A 15,417-nucleotide genomic window follows, 5' to 3' on the forward strand; every position below is an offset into this window, starting at 1 on the left:
GCCATCAAAGATAAACACAAAATCAGTTCAAAGGACGTCAACATGGACAAAAACTACACAAAGTGACTAAACACAAGGTGGGCAGGAAAACAGGAAACTACACAGGAAAACAGGTTTCTGTCAAAAAGGACGCACTAAACAAGCGGAATAAGAAATCAGAGGTGCACAGATATATAAAGAGAACAAGGACTGGGATACAGTCTAGTAACAGAGGCAGCTGAAAACCAGGAAGTCAGAGTTCATGGGTAGACACACAGCAAGGATCTGGCAGGGACGGAACCCTGCTGGGGGTTTAAATGGACAGGGCCACAGGTGAAAGGGGACAGAGTCCAGAGTGGGATTTTCTATAGTGACTCTGTCAGGCTTTCAGAGACTGACCCTTTGGAAAAGTAATATAACGGGTTAGTTTTGACAGGGAGTAATAAGTAGAGTCGTCACTTTTTTGGAGTAACAACGTTAATCGGATAAAACATAACAGTTTTAATCTGGAAAATGAGCACAGGACTAAGAACGTTTTAAAACCGCAAGTGGGCACGATAACATCATCTAATTTAATCGCAATCACATTTAGTAGCTAGACAAGACAAAAGGCAAAGAATTCATTTTGAATGTACAGAGTCTGAACTGGGATTCAATTCAATTCAATTCAATTCAATTCAACTTTATTTATATAGCGCCAATTTACAACAAAGTCATCTCAAGGCACTTTACAGAATAAAGTCCAGACTACACAAGTATGTAGAAGCAACCCAACAATTCCCCCTGGAGCAAGCCATAGGCAACAGTGGAGAGGAAAATCTCCCTTTAATGGGAGAAACCTCCAGCAGAACCAGGCTCAGGGTGGGCGGCCATCTGCCTTGACCGGTTGGGGTGAGTGGAAAGTTGAGAAAGAAAATAAAAGAGCAACGAAAGCAACAACAAAACAACAACAAAAAGCAACAACAAAACAACAAGAAAAGCAACAACAAAGCATCGTACAGGTTGTAGGACATAGAATTAATGGTATACAGTGGTGACAAGTAAATGTATAGAGAAAAGCTAGTTCAGGTTGAGTGAGCAGTTTAACTATAAGCTTTATCAAAAAGGAAGGTTTTAAGCCTAGTCTTAAAAGTAGAGAGGGTGTCTGCTCCCCGAATTTGGATTGGAAGCTGGTTCCACAGGAGAGGAGCTTGATAGCTAAAGGCTCTGCCTCCCATTCTACTTTTGCAAACTCTGGGAACCACAAGTAGGCCTGTATTTTGGGATCGAAGTGGTCTAATCGGGCGATACAGAACTATGAGATCTTTTAAATATGATGGAGCCTGACCATTCAGAGCTTTGTATGTAAGGAGGAGGGTTTTGAATTCTATTCTAAATTTTATGGGAAGCCAATGAAGAGAAGCTAGTGAAGGTGAAATATGATCTCTCTTTCCTAATCCAGTCAGCACTCTTGCTGCAGCATTTTGGATTAATTGAAGGCTTTTTAGGGAGTTATTAGGACACCCCAGAAGTAGGGAATTACAGTAGTCCAACCTAGAAGTAACAAATGCATGGACCAGTTTTTCGGCATCACTTTGAGACAGGATGCTTCTAATTTTAGCAATGTTCCGTAGGTGGAAGAAGGCTGTTCTAGAGATTTGTCTTATATGTGATGTAAATCCCAAATCCTGGTCAAAAATAACTCCAAGGTTCCTCACCGTAGTATTGGAGGCCAAAGTTATGTCATCTAAAGTAAATATATTGTTAGACAGCATATTTCTCATGTTTTTAGGCCCAAAGAGGATGATTTCAGTTTTGTCTGAATTTAGAAGTAGGAAATTGTAGGACATCCAGGTCTTTATGTCTTTTAGACATGCTTCAAGTTTGACTAATTGGTTAGTATCTTCTGGTTTCACAGATAAATAGAGCTGGGTATCATCTGCATAGCAGTGGAAGTTTATGGAATGTTTCCTAATAATTTTGCCTAAAGGTGACATGTACAGATTAAAAAGTATTGGTCCTAACACAGAGCCCTGTGGAACTCCATAGCTGACTTTGGTGCATAAAAAAGAGTCATCATTAACATGAACAAGTTGGAGTCTGTCTGACAGATAAGATTTAAACCAATGTAATGTGGTTCCTTTAATCCCAAATCCATGTTCTAGTCTCTGTAATAAAATGTTGTGGTCAATGGTGTCAAATGCAGCACTAAGGTCTAGTAAGACGAGTACGGACACAAGTCCATTATCTGAAGCCAGGAGAAGATCGTTGGTGACTTTTACCAGTGCTGTTTCTGTACTGTGATGAGCTCTGAATCCTGACTGAAAGTCTTCATACAAATTATTCCTGTAAAGGTGATCACATAATTGTTTTGCAACTACTTTTTCAAGGATTTTAGAAATAAACGGGAGATTTGATATTGGTCTATAGTTGGCTAAATCACCTGGATCAAGACAGGGTTTTTTAAGTAATGGTTTGATTACAGCAACTTTATAAGCCTTTGGTACATAGCCAGTTTCTAAAGCTAGGTTAATCAAATCTAATATGAAAGTGTCTATTAAAGGTAGAACATCTTTAAGCAATTTGGTTGGAACAGGGTCTAAAAGACATGTTGTTAGTTTTGAGGAGGCGATAGTTGAACTTAGCTCAGTGAGATTTATGGGTGAAAAACAGTCTAAGATGGATTGGGGCCTAATTGAGGATTCTAGAGCTGTTGTACATGAAGATCTATCTGTAATATTTGTAGGGAGGATCTGGTGAATCTTTTCCCTAATGGCTGCAATTTTATCAGTAAAGAAAGTCATAAAGTCATTGCTGCTCAAAGTTAAGGGAAAACTAGGCTCAACAGAACTATGGCTCTTAGTCAGCCTGGCTACAGTGCTGAACAGAAACCGGGGGTTGTTCTTGTTTTCCTCTATTAGTGCGGAATAATATGCTGTTCTGGCATCACGGAGAGCTTTTTTGTACATTTTTAAACTGTTTTTCCAGGCTAACCGGGATTCTTCTAAATTAGTGGAACGACACTTCCTCTCTAACTTTCGTGTTGCCTGTTTTAAGCTGTGCATTTGTGAATTGTACCATGGAGGTCGGCTCCTCTGATTCACTGCCTTCTTTTTCAGAGGGGCAACTGTATCTAGTATCATACGCAATGAGGCTGCAGAATCGTCAACTAAATAATCAATTTGTACAGGAGTAAGATGGCTACTCACCATAGTATTGACACATGGTGGTGAAAAAGATGAAGAGATAATTTCTTTAAATGTATTCACAGCATTTTCAGATAAACATCTGCTGTAGTGGAATTTTTCCCTAACTGCTGTATAGTCCGTTATTGTAAATTCAAATGTTATTAGAAAATGGTCAGACAAAAGAGAATTATGAGGAAATACTATTAAATTATCAGTTTCAATGCCATATGTAAGTACAAGGTCCAATGTGTGACTAAAACAGTGAGTGGGTTTATTTACATTTTGGGAAAAACCAATTGAATCTAGTAATGAATTAAACGCAGTTACTGTCAGCATCTACATGAATGTTAAAGTCACCTACTATAATGACTTTATCTGTACTAAGCACTAAATCAGATAGAAAATCAGAAAATTCTATCAAAAACTCTGAATAAGGGACTGGAGGATGGTACACGATAACAAATAATAGTGGTTTTTGAGTTTTCCAGTTTGCGTGTGAAAGGTTAAGAGTAAGACTCTCAAATGAGTTATAACTATGTTTAGGTCTAGGAATTATTGATAAGCTAGAGTGAAATATTGCTGCTACTCCTCCACCTCGGCCTGTGCTTCTAGGAACATGATCATTAATATGACTCATTTAAACTGACATATTCTTCCTGCTGCAACCAAGTTTCAGTGAGACAAAGTAAATCAATTTGATGATCATTTATTAAGTCATTTACTAACAGAGATTTAGAAGAGAGAGATCTAATATTTAATAATCCACATTTAATAGTTTTGGGTTTTGGTTCAGTATGAGCATGAGTCTTAACTTGTATTAGATTTTTGTGATTAACTCCCCTTGTGTTCATTTTTGGTTTAAAAAGTTTAATTGGTCGTGGAGCAGACATAGTCTCTATGGGGCAAAGAGCAGTGTGGTTAAGATCATAACATTCAGCAAAATAATAATATTCCCTGTGTGAAAAATTAGAATCCATAAGAGCTGCATTTTGTCTGTTGGTAACGTCAGATTCTAGAAATATCTCGGACTGTTTATACCTGTGGATGTTGTCGGGTGTTGGAGCGGAGGATGCAGGACAGGTGAGCAAATCAGAGCCACAGGTGTTTTCAATGGTCAGTCAGTCTCCGGAGACTGAGATGCTGTGGACAATGTTCTCAGTCAACATCCGGGATCCCGGAAAGTTCGGGTGCAGTCCATCTTGCTTGAAGTACTGAGGACGATCCCAGAAAAGATTGAAATTGTCTACGTAAAAGAGTCCGTGTGCGGAGACTTGTGGTTGAAGCCATGTGTGCAGGCTGAGGAGTCTGGAGAACCAGCCAACACCGCGACCCAGCGTGGGAATTGGGCCGGAAATGAAGAACCGTCTTTGGTGGAAAATCTGCAGTGAGTTGAAAAATGACACGAAGTCACGTTTCAGCAACTCAGACTGTTGGCGTTTGGTGTCATTTGTGCCAACGTGTATCACTACTTTTGTTGCTGTAGGATGTTTTTCAATCAGGTTTGGAATTTTCTCCGCTATGTCAGTGACTGTGGCTCCAGGAAAGCAAAACGTTTTAGCTGATTTTAAGCGGACGTCTCTAACGATGGAGTCGCCAATAATTAGCATGGTCGGACCGGGAGGACGTTGCGGTGGAGAGGTGCGCCGAGGAGGAGCATGTGGATTCCTCTCTGGAGGCACAGTGTTGGTGGCGGTGGCACGTCTGGTCTGGCGAGGCCCCGGCAGCAGGCCCCGACCGCGCTGCCCGCGGGAGGTGGAGCCGTGTGGTATCTCACGAGGCAGGGAGTCACAGGGAACCGCCGCCGGGGAAGTCGGACTTTCCAGCTCTTCAAGAACAGTGAAACGGTTCTCCATCTGGACCGGGGAAGGTGGTCCAATGGATTGGTTGACAAGATTAGCTGCAGCAGGTGTAGTCCGATGTCTCCTTTTAGCCGTAATCCAGGCCTCCTGTGTCAGCGGCGAGGAGCAGGCCCGTGTCGGGACAGGCCGTTGGTCATCCGACAGGGCCAGAAGGCCGCGGGTTGGCATCGCTATTCCAGCAGTAGCAACAGGGCCAGACCACGGCAGCGTGTCATCGGTGTCCTGGGTCACTGAACAAACAGCTGGGTGGATAGAAACTGTTTGTTCCATGTAGCTCGAGGTATTAAGAGCTGCGAGGTGCTTCGCTTGTGTGGTGGCAACGTTGGAAAACCCCAAGATAAGTTCATTTTTTTTTGCTTAGTTCGTTTTCCAAAAGTTTGATTGTTTCTTGCAACTGCGTGAAAACGTGTACACAGTTTGAACAGACCGACATTTCGAAACACAGTTCAATGTTGTAGCTGCTCTGAAACGGTTAAAATCCAGTTTTCATATTGTCCACGGTGAAAAGAATCTTATCAAACACGTACACACATTTTACATGCTACAACTATGTTCTCATTGTTTTGTTCCAACAAAATCTAATAAACTGAATTTTTTCCTCCTTTGTTTCACCTTATTGGTCATTGTGCTGCTCATTGTGACATTTGCAAGAGCGACTGCTCCTAATATTAAATGTCCGGTTTCAAATCACTCATTACTACTTATGATGCATTTTTATGAGCCCACAACCCCCCCACACTCATCCTCCATCCAGAAGCAATGACTTCATCTCAGCTTTCATTCAATCCTCCTCTGCCAACACACACATGAAAGTGGCACTGGGTTTATTTAGGCCTGCACAGTCGCCAACAGCACGACGTGAACAACAGCTCCGCCTATTTTACACTTAGTATTTTTCCACAGAGTAGGTCAGATGAGGAGCTTTTCTGCAGCAAAGAAACATGCAGGCTGCAGGTAAGTATAAACTGCACATACCTGAGAGTCTGTCTGGACTTAAACAGCAAAGTTATCTGGATCCAGTGAGAAATTCTGTTCCATCTGCTCCTGTTTTAGTCAGTGACAGTTGCTGATGCCCTGCCGAGTATTAATGACCGGTGTCATCACTGTGTGTGCATTTGGTGCAGAGATGTTAACGTGCTTCCTTCTGCTGGCAGCTTCCTGTCACTGCTCAGGAAACTGAAACGCTTTACAGGTTGTTGGTACAAAACATCAAAGCAGCTCAAAGAGAAAATGTGAGATTAAAGAAAGAGGATCATGATCTGTAATTATTAAAGAGCTCATGATTCACCACACTCCCCCGTCACTTTTCTATTTTCCTGTCAGCTTTGCCAGATAAGTAAATAAGACACTAGCAGCCAGTTCTTAAAGTTCAGACTTAGCTGGACTTGATCCTCACCTTGCTGTGTTTCACCCTGAACTCTAAGTTCTCTCATGTTTTATTGACACTCCAGTCACAGAGATAAGCTGCTGATAACCATCAGTACATGGCAGCATTTTTACAATCTGCTTTGACAACATTTACCTTGTTTCCTAGTTCTTTCCTGAATCCGCTTCTAACCACCAGGAGAAATAAACACTGCCTGTTCCAGCTGTGTCAATCATCCTGAAAGCACTGCAGGGGTAAAGTAAGGGTGAGAAATCTTTAATCTAGTGACTTTTTCTACTCCTGCCATCATGGCAGCACACACAGATATAATCATGTGACATCCTGAGCTCTGTGTCCATGAGTGCAGACATGTATTTCCATGGTCTCCTGGTGAGACGCTCGTGCAGATCATAGGAAACATTAGAGACACTAGTTATTCGTGTTGGGCTCAGAGGCTCAGTGTGCAGTAACATGACTGTGCAGACAAATCAGCAGCAGGTTCACACAAGACTGAGAAAATGTCTAAAAAACGCTGCTCTCATACTTTCAACTTCTGGAGCCACTGTGTGTGTTCAAACACAGAGAGGGAAGAAAGGTAGTTCCCACGTTCTAATTTCCTTGACTATCTGAAATAATCTGGATGCAGCGATGCCGGGAAAATCCAACTCTCATAAAGTTCCCCTCCCACTTTTTTACCCAATAAAAACCTCTGTGCTACACTGCTCTGTCACTGGAGGCATCAGCTGTAGTTTCAGCTCCGACAGCAGCAGCTGCTCTCATGGCTTCATCAACATCTGGAACATCAGTGGCTGTTTTCACATGTTTATGCTTCTTTTTTCTGACGTTTGCAGGTGAGAACTTTGGTTGTTGCTGTTATGTTTGATCAAATACTGTAGTTAAGTACAACTCTAAGCTACTTTTACTTCCTTTTATTTGGGAGTTTTAGTTACTTTACAAGTTAAGGTGTTTGCATAAAAGACAATACTGTGCACAGACCAAACCAACAGATTTATATTACACAGCTATTATAGTATATATTCATATTTGACATAATGATGAGATTCCACTTTTTCAAACTTTTCAAAAATGAGGTTTTGCTGCTTTGTCTTAGAATCATTTGAATGTTTAACACATTGTCATTTTAATGTCATTTGCATATTCACAATGTGTTTGTTATCAATAAAAATAGAAAAGAAATGATAATTCAGCGAGACACTAATACCTGCACTTATTTCAAAAATGATGTAGAGTTTCTCCAGATTTTGTTGTGTGCTCTCATTGTTCACATCACAGTTTGATATTGTTTCCTCATGTCATTCGATCATAATTCACACGATGCCGTCTGCAGCTCTGCCCCTTTCACATGAAGAAAAAACTTTAACCCTGGCTCTGCTTCACAGACACAGTTAATGACCCACTTCTTGTTACCAGGCTAATGTGACACGTGTGTTTTAGTTCAGTCTGAAAATCTGCACATGATTTTTTTATCCCACTTTGTCCATCAGATCCCAAGCTGCAGCATGGAGCAGTGTGTGAATATGAATGTGTCCAGGTCTCACATGTCCCCATCTGACATTACACACGTTTAGAATAATGACTTCACTAGTACAAGAAAGTAACAGTCTAATCTGCAGGTTTCACTGTTTCACTTTGCTTAATGTGAAGTTCTTCATTCACGACTGATGTTTATTTCTAATGAACAATTCACTGGTAGTTGAAGGAAAACTGAGGCTTCACAGATTCAGTAGAACTGATGACTTTGACCTCATCAACTGTTTTACTGATGTTTACTTTGTGTTTTGATCTGGATTTTATGGTTTTTGTTCAGACCAACAACAGATCACAGTGAAGACTGGAGATAATGTTACTCTTCAGTGTCATCACAGAGGTGGAGACATCGAACTGTTAGAGTGGAGGAGACAGGACTTGGAAGAAGACGTCTTTGTCTGCAGACATGGGAAGAATGACTGCAGCACTTCACATCCATCTTTTAAGAACCGAGTGGAGCTGAGAGATCCAAAGATGAAGGACGGAGAAGTTTCTGTGATTCTGAAGAACGTCACCATCAAAGACACTGGAACATATGAGTGTCGTGTTAGAAACAACAAGACAAAACCACCACCTCAGTCCATCGCAAACGTCACCCTGACAGTCACAGATTCAGGTGTGTGCAGCGTGTGTGTGCGTGTGTGTACGCGCGTGTGTGTGTACGCGCGCGCGTGTGTGTGTGTGTGTGTGTGTGTGTGTGTGTGTGTGTGTGTGTGTGTGTGTGTGTGTGTGTGTGTGTGTGTGTGTGTGTGTGTGTGTGTGTGGATCAGAGGTGAAGCTGCTTCCTGGTTGTTGATGTGAGAGTGAACCATCACAGATCAGATGTTGGTGTTTTCTAAAGATGTTGCTGATGAGACTTTGTAGCAAACAGCTGCTATGAGTGATGGGATCAAAGTGCAGTAGATAATGTCTGACAGGAGTTTGAAGAGGAAATGGATTCATCACCTACATGACACCTCACACCTCACATCTCATTCTCTTCTTACAGGTGCTGCTGAGCATGGAGGAGACAAGTATGGAGGAAAGAAGGATGGAGGAAACAAAGATGGAGGAAACAAGGATAAAGGAGACAAGGATGGAGGAGACAAGGATGGAGGAAACAAGGATAAAGGAGACAAGGATGGAGGAGACAAGGATGGAGGAGACAAGGATGGGAGAAACAAGGATGTAGGAGACAAGTACAGACATCTTAAACTGGTGCTGACTGTGTTTGTTAGTGTGATTCTTGTTGGTATTGTTGGTATTGTTTGTGTGACCCACAGAAAATGTAACGGCCATTTTAAGAAAAACTCAGACGTTTCTCTTCCTGATGAAGCAGCTGATCAAGAGCCAACTTGAAACTTCTCTTTACTCCTGAATCCTTGTGTCCTGCTGCTGTTACACAAAGATGGAAAACTAAAAGCAAAAACCCACCAAAGACAATGACTTTGTGCTGTGAGTCAGGATCAACTAGCTTCAGACTAATGTTCATCATTTGATTTATTCCACAGGTTTCTTTTTATCTAAAAGTCACTTTGGATTCACCAATTTGTGAAGACACTCTTTTAGTAAGAAAGTACCACCACTTTTTCCTCTGTGTGATCTTTTATCTTTTATTTTCACTCAGATCAAACAGTTTAAATCACACATAATCTGGATTCAGTTATATCCAAGATATGTTTGAAGTAAACTGGATGAAACTTCTCCAAATGTTTTTTTTTTTGTAACATCACTGTGTAAAACAGCACAAGTACAAACCCCACATGAAACCAGAATTGCATTGCAACCACTGTTGCTTTGATCCATCATGCAAAGCTCTGAAACCCTCATGTAAATTAATCTGACTTGGCTCTTACCACAGTTCAAATCAGCATCTACATCCAGTGTAAATTTATATTCCACCAGTTCTTATTTCAGGCTTAAATCATCAGTTACACTGAGGAGGTAGGTCCACTGAAAAAAACACTCACATTTTTGGAAGAAGCATTTTGCAAACGTCACGACTGTGAAGCACTGACATGATGCAGAGAATGTAATGCAACTTTAGGAGCTAAATTTCATATAGCAATATGGATATATATCACAATAAAGACTCAGATGTTTAGAAAGCGCATGTGTTTGTCTTGAAGGAGAAAAAAAACACAAGGAATGATTAAAAATTCTGTGCTACAAGCTAATGTAACTAAAAAAAAAAAGAATCTAAGTTTTTCTCATATTTACATTGAGTAAATGAACATGATCTCAGCACTGCAACCATTTCCAAAATTTGATGTTTATCACTTGTCATAAGGAAGAAGTGTTCAGTGTTTGTGTGATGCTGCACAGCTGCATTCTTATTGTATGAAAGATGCTGCCTTGTGCGACCAACAAGACAGAGCTTTACAACATAATAATAAGAATGAAATAATACAAAACTATCATTGCTTTTCTGTTCGATATACAAGTTGAAGGGAATTTCTGTTGATGCCGGCTATTGAACTTTCCCAGGCTTGTCCCAGGCAAACTTGGCTTTGATGCACATGTTAAAAAAACAAATCACATGTGGAAGTGGTCAAAAATGCAGCTAGAGGGGAAACATGTGAATGTGATTCTTAATCCCAAACCACAGGGAAAGAGGAATCCTGCAGCAAACCTGGACTAGGTGCAGAGGCGGTGTGGATGACCCAGACAAGGTTGATGGCAGCTACAGTCGTCGAAGGAAAACCAGCCGCTCTCTTCTACAATTTGCAAAAGCAAACAGTAGCTGGCCACGTTTGGCCATGAACACGCTGAGTGGGAATTTTATCTACTTTTTTTCCCCTGCACAAACATAACAATGCATAATAATCCGTGCTGTTGTTAATCAGTTACGATTCTCCGGCTGTGCTATTAAAAACCCAATAGCAAACAGTAGCACTGAGGCAACAAACTGGCATTTGAAGGGTTAAAACATTTAAAAGCAATGCAGATTTTATATGTACAATAAGAATGTTATGCTTTAAAAGTAACATCTAAACAAATTACAGAATTATCCACCAGACGTCCGGTCTTTGTACCAGACACTGTTCCCCCACACATCTGTTTTTACTTTGCCTTTCTCCCCACCAGCCAACTGTGATCAACTGTTTGCTTATTTCTCTTTCTGTAGCATTGTCCTGTTGAGGACATCTATTCCCCATTTACTGGACTGCTGTTTTGTCCCCTGTCTGTCCCCTGAGATTGTCACAGGTAGATGGCACCAAAGAACAGGGCGGCTTGAACAGGGCGGGTAGGAATCAGATCAGCTTATGCAGTTATGACCGGATGACAACAGCTTGTTGTTTGACTCTTTCTCAGCTGAGATTCAGGTAAAAGTCAAATTATAATTTTTTTTCTAATTTTTATTTTAACTTACTGAGTACACCATAAGTACATTTTAAGTACTGTACACAGTTTTTTTGGTTGTGTATACTAAAGGGCTAGCGTACTACACATAATAAGCATTTGTAAGTAGATCTCAGTTTGCATGCTTTTTTTAAGTCAGGTTAACTAATCAGAATGTACAGTGTGGATGGCTGTTTGGATTCTAACTGTGAAACAGGCTCCTGATGTAAAATTATTATCTATAACCTCATTTATGTTTTAGAATGATTTGCTCATTACGTTTCCTGTCACGTTCCCTTTCATTTACTTTCCAGAAAATCATTATCCATAATTATAAACCCTTCCCTCCTAAGCAAAGCACAAAATCTGCACTGTTTTGAGCTTCAGAGACAAACTCCTCCTTCGACTCAGAGTTTTTTTCTGCTGGCTGTATGTTGGGTGCATGCTCCTGATGCTTTGGAGGAAGGTCAAATGGAATCAGATGATACAATAAACAACATTACTCTTATTTTTATTTTATGTGTATTTTATTTCATTTCTATTTTTTGTCAATTCTCATTTTACTTACTGTGTGACATTCAGAGTGGAGGGCATCTTGAATCTTGAAGACACAATAATCAGATAAAGTTTTTAAAAAACCCAGTTTGGAATAGTATGAGATTAAACATTTCTTCTAAGCCCTTAAAGCTTTTCACATACTAATCTGGTTGACATCCCAGTCTCAATGAGTCTCTTTCCCTCTGCACCTTTTCTTTCAGAGTTCTGTATTGTCGGGACTTTTGAGGAGGGGGTGGCTTTATCTGTCGGTGCCCAGTGGCCCATTGTTGTTCATGATCCCCAATCTGTGAATTTCCTCTAACCTTATATAACTTTTATAACTCTGTGTGTGTGTGTGACCCCCCAGCTGGGGATACAGATGTACCAGTGTTTCACACATTGCGGGATCAGAACACGATCAGAAGAACTTTGTTTAAAAGATTCTAAAAATAAAACAATAAGAAATAAAACTGTAATTGAAGCTGACTTACAAAACACTGTCAAGGATGTTAGACAGTACAAACGAGATTTAAACAGGATAAACTGATTCAAAGATCTCGTGAACATTGGGTCTCCCTTCTTATCCAAATGTCTTCAAACCACTACAAGGCACTGGAAAATTCAACACAGAGTGGAAAAATAAAAAGGTCTGCATCAGCATCTGCACCCAGTGTAAGTCCATGTTTATCTTATGTGAAAACTGGTGACTTGTAGAGACCACACAAATCAACACAAACCCTCCTGATGTGGTGATTTAGTGGAGAGGTGAGGAATTTCCTGTCCCCTGCTGCACAGTCTGAACCACTTTGGAGGCAACACATATCAGCTGATATGCTGATATGTGGAGACTGTGATAATCTCGTGATAATCTCATGAAAATCTCATGAAAACTCGTGAAAACTCAGCAGGTTACAAGCAAAGATTCATTGTATTTTCAGTCAGTGTTGAGCAGGTTGTGATGTCACATGAGGAGAAAAAAAGCCTTATATGTTTAATATTGTTGATAACAACTAAATAAAAACTTCTCTAATTTGTTGACTAAATTTTGACTCATTAACACGATTTAAAGAATGACACACTATTTGCTGTTTATGTCCATGAAGGTTCACCTCTCAACACTGCACCTGATCTTTGTACATGTTGTTTTCCTATGTTTTACGCCTGTTATAAGAAAGGAAAATACATTTCTGTACAACAAATATTTGAATAGATTTGCTGTAGTTGCTTTTGAATCAGCCTGTCTGGAGCTGAAGAAGCGAGGGGAATTTTTAATGCAGAAGGCAAAAAGGCTAAAGAATGTTAAGTGAGTTGATGACGAGTGCTGGTCAGATACAGATCAACATCAAGAAAAAAGGTAACAAATCAAAATCTGCAGAGCATTGTGAAAGAAAAAACAGGACTTTTTGTTGAGTATCTAATGTTAAAAACATATTGGTCACAGTAGAGCAGTATATTAAACAAGATGAAATAAAAACAATACATAAAACATCCTTTATGATCATTGTCAGCAAGTTGTAGGGAGGTAAAAGATTTGACAATAGAAAGAAAACTACAACATCCTTTTTGAGTTTAAATAGTTCTTGGCGTCTACACACAATATCAAATTGGCAAAAACTACAATAAAATGTATACATTACACCATTTACTATTTACAGTAAAAATAGGTTTAAAATAATATGCAATTATTTGGAAAAAAGAGCAAAGACAATAGTAAAAAGTATTTAATTTATTGGCAGTGTGTGTTTCTAATATAAGAAAACTTTGTTTTCTGTTATATAGTGTTAATACATCCTATGATTGCTCTCCTCTAATATCTACTGTTAATTTATATACTGTAAGTTTAGTTTAGTTTTGTCATAATACAGGAAATGACAGTCAAGTACACTTTTATTATAAATACCACTTTTTTCATAATCACAAAATTATAAGCTGTTGAAGCTCTTGGTCATAATTTTTCCAAGTGCTTGAAGAAAGTTGTTGTTCAAGCTTTAGATTAGAGCACACAACCTACAGGGTAAGTACAGCGACAGTAAACCTCCGTGGTGCCTATAGATACATATTAGTTGTTACTTGATAACAATAATCAAAGTTTGGGGAAGAAGAAAAATACCTACAGTGTACTTTGTAGTTAAGGGTACTTCTTAAGTATTACATTATATTTGTGAATATTTATGATGTAACTACTGTGTAACTATAAATAAGAAGAGGGTGAGAGGCTGCACTTTAAATTACAGCCGTCATTTGTTGTACGTACTGTGTAACAACAAAGGGGTTTAGATTTATCATTTCTTTTTAATAATATTTATTTTGTTATTATTGACTATGGAAAGTATGGAAAACCAATTTAAATTAATTACACATGAAACACTCTGTGCTTACCATGTAACCTAAAGCACGACACATCTGGACTAGTGTCCTGTAGTTTTGTTCAGAGTGAAACATGAAAACCAAAAATACATAAATAAATAAATAGGAAACAAAAAAGTCTGTTTGCAATCATGACTCTATGAGGAAATTTCTAGCTCAACTTGAACTGATGCTTTATTAAAAACTGTATCGAAGATGTGGACAGTTTTGAAGAAATCTCTGCGCTGGTTGTGTGATTGATGAGTTTATTCCATTTGAGAAATGATCGTGAAGAAAGATGACAGAGCCACATTACTTCCACATTCACTTCATCAACTTAGCTCAGTTATTGTTATGATTCCCTCTAGTGGTTCCAGCTGGTTCAAGACCAAAGCTCATCATTCTTAACCTCTGATGTGTCTGTGGAGCCCTGAGCAGACTTTCAATACAAGGAGAACTGACCAAATCATTACTAATATTACAAATGTATGGCTTTGTTTATTGTTAGCCAGATGATTTATTTCTGCCAAAGATCACCTGTTTATTTAAATCATGTCTTCAGAGCTATTTGGAGTAAAAAAAAAAGGAGAATACATACATACAATATATATATATATATATATATATATATATATATATATATATATATATATATATAGCATCTCAGAGTCAGTCTCCATTCAACCTACTTTTGATTTAAAGTCTCTTTTCAAACATCATTTTAGGAAATTATTAAACTGAAGTCAACTACTGAATTACCAGTTTAGGTAAAAGCGCTCAGTTTGTCACCACCATCACCTGCCTGTGGCTGCACACATGTGCTGCTGTGTGTTCACATCCTGCCACCATTTCATTCTAAAACCTCTCTGCAATGGTTTGTCTCAGTTTTTTCAAACTGAAGACACCAGAATTAATTAAACAACAAGGTTCACACAAACCTATCGAAATACCAAAATCTTTGTCATTTATTTCTGCTGTACACTAAAGAATTTTAGCTTTAATTTGATGGTATGTTACACTTTGATACAATAAATATTATAAAACATAGCAGCTTCTGTATCACCCACATTGTATTGCTTCCATACAAACAAAAGGTAAAATTTGGTTGCATGTTCCTTGTTTTCAATAACTGCATCAAGCCTGTGATTCATAGACATTATCAAATTGTTGGTATCTTTTTGATAAGTTGTAATTTATTTTTGAAGGGTTTTCTTTTTAATTCCCTCTTCAGTGGATGAAATACATGTTTACCTGCATTAAGAGTCTGGTGTCAGTCTAAAAGCTTCCACTTTTT

The 15,417-nt window shown here is 39.1% G+C and overlaps 1 protein-coding gene across 1 annotated transcript; it reads left to right on the forward strand.

Annotated features, from left to right (window-relative positions):
- Positions 1-5,424: 5,424 nt before the first annotated feature.
- LOC137137042 (selection and upkeep of intraepithelial T-cells protein 4-like) lies at positions 5,425-11,065 on the forward strand. The gene is made up of 3 exons (XM_067522908.1): positions 5,425-7,222; positions 8,200-8,535; positions 8,908-11,065. The coding sequence occupies exons 1-3, from the start codon at positions 7,150-7,152 to the stop codon at positions 9,255-9,257; spliced, it is 759 nt and encodes a 252-aa protein (XP_067379009.1). The 5' UTR covers positions 5,425-7,149; the 3' UTR covers positions 9,258-11,065.
- The last annotated feature ends 4,352 nt before the right edge of the window (positions 11,066-15,417 follow it).

The sequence above is a fragment of the Channa argus genome, chromosome 12 (assembly GCF_033026475.1).
Source record: "Channa argus isolate prfri chromosome 12, Channa argus male v1.0, whole genome shotgun sequence".
Classification (NCBI taxonomy): Eukaryota; Metazoa; Chordata; class Actinopteri; order Anabantiformes; family Channidae; genus Channa; species Channa argus.

Bases quoted from the DNA above. Each gene is read 5' to 3' on its own strand.
- LOC137137042 (XM_067522908.1), top strand. From the start codon at position 7,150: ATGGCTTCATCAACATCTGGAACATCAGTGGCTGTTTTCACATGTTTA. The intron at 7,223-8,199 runs GTGAGAACTTTG...GTTTTTGTTCAG, and splicing joins CTTTTTTCTGACGTTTGCAG to ACCAACAACAGATCACAGTG. The intron at 8,536-8,907 runs GTGTGTGCAGCG...CTCTTCTTACAG, and splicing joins CCTGACAGTCACAGATTCAG to GTGCTGCTGAGCATGGAGGA.